The sequence below is a fragment of the Engraulis encrasicolus genome, chromosome 7 (genome assembly GCF_034702125.1).
Source record: "Engraulis encrasicolus isolate BLACKSEA-1 chromosome 7, IST_EnEncr_1.0, whole genome shotgun sequence".
NCBI classification, from domain to species: Eukaryota; Metazoa; Chordata; class Actinopteri; order Clupeiformes; family Engraulidae; genus Engraulis; species Engraulis encrasicolus.
The window spans coordinates 47,095,308-47,101,307 of NC_085863.1; the positions used below are offsets into that span (position 1 = coordinate 47,095,308).

Here is a 6,000-nt window from a genome sequence, read left to right on the forward strand (position 1 = left end):
ATAGCCCACAAACACTACAACTACAGCAAACAATCCATGGCACACCTTCTGAGAATGTGACTGCACAGCTCCTCTTGTGCTAAAAAAAATCACCAACACTGTTCTCAAGAGCTTGTTTTAAAAGCCGAGAGTCCTCTTACATTACCCCAGGAACTGCTGACTGCAAGAAGCTACATGGAGTCTTTTAATGGTCTTACTATAAAATAGCTAGATAAATATAAGAAATCCATAAACACTAAAATGATATGCAGTAGATGTGGGGACTGCAACAGGTCAGCATAGCTCTTCTATCTACGTACTTCATAATACTGCTACTGCATGCTTGCAAATGTAAAATGAAAGTGACATCATAATGCCCCCATAATCTGGTTATATTATGGCTAAATAAATTGAAAAGATGAAACAGTAACTACAGTAGGCGGTGTGTCTCTCTAGAGAATGACAACCAACACCTACAGCAGCACATGTCTTTTCTTAGCGCTCTAGAGAGAAGTGACAGGAGGGGAAAGGTGAAATGTCTGCAAAAAAGGTGCGAAGGGAAACAAAATGCAGATTGAAGTAAAGTGAAGCAGGGCACAGCTGTCCGTAAGTTCTATAAAAAGAGACTAAAGGAAATGGAGAGTAAACTACTGCTGCTCACATCATGAAATGGCTATGAGGTAAAAAAAAAAAAAAAAAAAAAAAGTAACATCAAACCAAGGGTGAATTTCTCAAAAGGGAAGTTGTTAGCCTGTTAGCAACTTCAGTAGTTGCCAATGGGAAAATGCATTGAAAGCAACGAAGTAGCTAATGTAGTAAGCAACTTTGGTTTCGAGAAATTCACCCCAAGATAGGAATGCTATTACGTATTAAAACAAATTTAATATGTACTGTATATTGAGTGTGTTATCTTCCGTACAAAACTTTACAATTTACAATAGTACAGAATCAATGTAGTCTGAATGTCCTGCATGTTTGCTAATGAGTACCATCTACAAAGCTGTACATTTTTTTTTACAAACAGTACATGCAGTGTATAACAAATGCAAGGAATAAAACCAGAACCACTATAGTCATATCTATTTATGCACCATGGTACTGAGTACTGTGATGCTTGTAAGGTAAAAAAAGCATAAAATAAGGTGGTGGGGTGTAAAAGTAAAAAAAACAAAAACAAAGATAAAAAACAAACAAAGCAAAAACAAAGTCAGCACTTAAAGTGTTTATGAAACGAAAACAAAGTAAAGGAATTTGACCATTTTCAGGACAGATTCTGAAAGTTCTAAGCCTTGTGAATAAAATGGGATATTGTCTGGGTGATATTTTGTCCTAAAAGTCATGTTAAAACGTTCCCAAAAAGTGTTTTTTTTGGTGACATGCAAATTTTATGCAAATGATATGCGTGACATAGAAGGGGTGAGTTCACCTCATTCCACCTTGTTCAGATCAATGGCGGCTAGTACCAAAACAAAGCGCAGTGTCAAGCAGTGTGTTGCTGGAGGGCCGAACGGTGCCAGCTGCAAAAATGGCTACTTGACAGAAGGAATATCTTTGCACAAGTTCCCTTCTGTGAAGAATGATGGAACTGTGGCCGACAAGGAGAAGGCTAAATCAAGCTAGGGCTCTGTGGATCCAATGCATGGTTTTGAAGCCAGCTCGTGAACACTGTTGTACTCTGCACATTTCCACCCCTTGTGCTTCACCACAAATGTGGAGGTCGCGGACATGGTTGGACTGAAGAGAATGCTATTGCCTCAAGCAGTTCCAACAATTGACATCGCCGGCGTGCAGACTGAAACTGCCCCTGTAACTGCTCGGGCACGAAGACAGGTGAGTGCACTGCTTTGCTTTAGGCTACTCGTTTTACCTTGTCCATCTGCTTTGTATGTTGTTTTCAGGAAAGGGTAATGCACATTACATGCCAAACCGATGCGAATGCTCTCGGAATATGCACTTTTTATTGATTGCCATTCAACTGGTCAATAAATTGGTTTTGGGAGGATATCCGCACGGATATCAGCATGGTGCTCTCAGTCGAGGACAGCCAACTCACAGATTGGGCTACTGCTTAGCGAATAAACAGAAATGCACATAGCGTAGGCCTACTTTGAAGCGTTGATTGTTTGTTTTTAGTATTGTGGTGCACGTGTGGCTGACGTTTGGACACACCTCGTCCTCAGAGTCCGGCTGAGGGACACGCGACGCCTGTGACTTTGAGCACAAAAAATAATAATAATGATAAACGCTAAAAATATGCTGAGGACTCAGGCTATATAGGGCGTTTTTCCAACAGCCTAATACCTCCGTTTTTTCTCTAGTTGATGATATTTTTGCATGTAGCCTACATGCATTTCAATCACACTATATCGCAATACACACGCCATGTCATCTGTGGGTCATGGCAAAGCGCCCTTAGCAACCGTAACCATAAACAAAACGAACTGTCAGGCTATGTCAACAATCGTCACTTCGCCTGTCAGACATGTCACTTTCTGCAGATGTATCAGTGCCTCTGAAATAGATTTGTGCTGCTGTTTTTTTTTCTCATGAGGTTGGATGTGTGGTTTTTCGACACGCTGATGTTTGTATCAGAATTTTGGTTCCTTTATAAGATGTGGGTCCATCAAATGTGTGTTGTTTTCTCAGATCGCCATACTAGCAAACCAGGGACTCCCCTCTATGATGTCACAGCCCAGCTCATTAGTCACACCAAATTTCACAGAATTCACACTTTGAGTTGCCATTTTCACAAGTTCCTCCAGGATGATTGGGTTCAAAGTCTCATCGATGCTATCAGAAAAAACAAGGCTTTAATGGGAATGACCGTTTGTTTTCGTTTCATAAACACTTTAACAAGAATTAAACTAAAGACTTGCAACAGACCTTTTAAAGGGAAAATAATGTAAACAGGATCAATGAACAACAAAAGAACAGGAGGGGAAGAGAGCAATAATAGCATCAATATGGTGGTACTTTTAAATATTCGAAACTAATAACTTTCCTTGTGGAACTGTGAAAACAGGGAACACAGGAGGGAGTCCAGCCAAAAATAGAGGTGGAATTAAAGCAGTGGGCGTCCAATTCAGCAGGATACAGAAGGGGGAGATTTATTTTATTTCTTTAGCTCTAAAGCACACACAAACAAGTAATATTACAATGGCGCCAGGGACCAGTCTCAGGGATAAAAAAAAGACTTTGCCTGAGACAAAAAGTGTTGTCCTGTGTTGGACAAGCCAAACATGAAACAACATGAACTCACAAAGTGCTTCACATGTCAATCTGGATCAAACCAGTTGTGTTCCAAAAATAACATCAACAACAACAGCAACAGCCCAACTGCCAAAGCGTTCCCTTCCGAAATCAACAATTAATCAAATACCAATTATTCCTGAATGCCAAAAGTTCAGATTTTGAAGGCACTTGGAAGTAAAGGTTAAGGTAATCAAACTACATGACGAATCAGTGAGGGAGCCAAAATTACTACCATCACACAGGGCTGTGGTGTAGCAGACTGCAATCAATGTGCTCAATTACACTGTTCCAAAGAGAGAGAGGAAGGAAATGAGGAAGGGGGAGAGAGAGAGAAAGAGAAGGAGAGAGAAGGAGAGAGAGAGAAGGAGAGACACACAGAAACACAGAGAGAGAGAGAGAGAGAGAGAGAGAGAGAGAGAGAGAGAGAGAGAGAGAGAGAGAGAGAGAGAGAGAGAGAGAAAGAGAGAAAGCAACAGAGTAATGGAGGGAAAGTGAGGGGGAGTGGGGGGAGTGAGAGGGGGATGAGGGCAGATGGAGAGAAAGAGAGTGAGATTAAGAGATAGAAAACGATTACACACAAGGTGTCAGTTACACCATAACAGCACATATATGCAAAACCTCGAATCTCAATGGCAGGTCGTCTTTCAACATGTGCTCTTCCATTTTTCAACGCAAGACTGCACAAAGACAAACACAAATCCTCGGCTCTTGTAGTTGGAGTGCATAACGCGCACAGGGCAGCTTTTTTTCATTCCGGCAGAGCGCCCTCTCCTTTATGTCTCCGGCAGAAACACTCTCTATTAACCAATTCATAAGAGACCTGCCAAGCACAATTTGTTTTTCACACGTTCATTCCTTGCACGGCCTCCTCAACTTTGACGGCAAGGTAAAGAGGATTTTTTCTTATTCTATACTGAGATTAAATTTGGAAAAAAAGAAGAAAAAAGCGAAGAAAATCAATAGATTTGCTGTGAAAGAACTCAATCTTCATATCCAAGGTGACTGATGGTTCACTCTATTGGCTAATTGGAATAGTGGCTGCTCAGTCATTTTAGACAGAGACACTATGAGACTCTATTTTTTCAGTGTTTTTTTTTTAAAATGACAGCCTGCTGTCATTGGTGCAACCGTAAAAGGAACCTGGCTGCATTTTAGATCCTCCATCTCTCTCTTTGCTCGACTTTTCTCTGCGCTTGACTTTTCTGTTCTTGACACATGAATGTGTGTATAATTTTCTTCTCAGTGTGTTCAGTACTTAGATTTATTAGTATTAGAGTTATTAGCTTAGCTCATCATAATAACTGGAAGTAAATGGTAGATTTAGCATCAAGCCACAAGTGATCACCCAACACCCAGCCTTTACCTGGGCCCCATCTGCTTCCCAGCCTGTGTGACCTCCCTCTCTACCCCTCTCTTTCCCCCACAGACAGGCATTTGTTAACCAGGAGAAAGCCTGCGTGTATATGTGCGTGTGTGTGTGTGTGTCAGGCAGGCAGGCGATCTGTGCCCCTTACCTGTCGCAGGTCGCGCCGCACGTGCACCTGGTGCCACTGGTTGTCATTGAACTTGCCCTCGGCGGGCGACACCATGGCCTCGAAGGCGCCCGAGCCCAGGTTGATGACCAGGTAGACGGCGCCGCTCTTCAGGGACAGGTTCACATAGTCCACCGCCTTGCCGGTGTGGAGCAGCAGGCCGTTCCTCTGCAGCGTGCGGAAGGCCAGCGTGATCTCGTCCATGCTGCTGGCGATGGGGTTCACCGACAGGTCGTAGCTGAAGAACTCGTTGCCCTTGAACGTCGCCACCGAGTCCTCTTGAGCTGGGTGGGATGGATGGATGGATGGATAGAGGGCAAAGAAAGAGGAGGAGAGATAATGTTGACACTACATGTAAAAAAACACCTCATATCAATTTTCAATGTCAATAGTTTTTTTTTTACACAGTATCCAAACGGAAATGAATTCTGTGTTTAGGCTGGATTTGTGTAAATAGATACAAGCTAGATCTGCAAACTCTGGCTTATACGGCACAGAGCTGGGGGTGAAAAATATTGCTATCCAATTGCAAAAACGACCCATCTCATTTTAAAAAGTCATTTTGTGACCACACACACCAAAATAAATGTATACATAATCCAGACGAAAGCCTACTCAAAATTAAGGCCAGATAACCAACATGAAACAACATTATACAAGCTAGCTCTGCAAACCAAGCTACAGGCAAAGCATGGCTTATACGGTGTGTGATTAGGTGAAGGGGGGCAGGGAGCTCCTGAGCTATCTTGGTCATTATAATGATGAATTGACTGTGACACCGGTGAGAGGCACGTCCACATGACACCGGGGTTAACACTGTGTCATGCAGGCAGACAAATGTGACCTTCAAACGGAACACATATTGCTAATATTCACACTCTGAAGAAGGAGGCATTTCTTCTCTCTTGTGGAGGAGGGAAAAGAAACGAGTTGTTTTTTGGGGTGCACGATGCACATGCCACAGAAATCCCTATGGATATCAGTGCAGCATGTTTGATCAAAGCCACTGAGCTGTGGCAAAGACTAGGAGCGAGCATTCTATTTATTTGGGAGCCGGGCGAAAATTAAAGTTACGATTGTGACCTTGCAGGTTTTTTTTGACAAGAATCGAGAAAAAAAACTGCGTTTGTCTGTCTCCCTGCTTTGAGCTGGTGGAGCATGACATTAATTTGAAGACATGACATATTTCATCAAGCAAAAGGGACACACATGCACACACACAGACACACAGACACAG

The 6,000-nt window shown here is 42.5% G+C and overlaps 1 protein-coding gene across 1 annotated transcript in view; it reads right to left on the reverse strand.

Annotated features, from left to right (window-relative positions):
• Positions 1-6,000, reverse strand: part of nrxn2a (neurexin 2a) — a 284,420-nt gene that overhangs the window by 218,300 nt on the left and 60,120 nt on the right. The window contains exon 6 of the mRNA XM_063202259.1: positions 4,746-5,039. Coding sequence (XP_063058329.1) covers positions 4,746-5,039 — 294 coding nt within the window. The remainder of the gene's footprint in view (positions 1-4,745; positions 5,040-6,000) is intronic.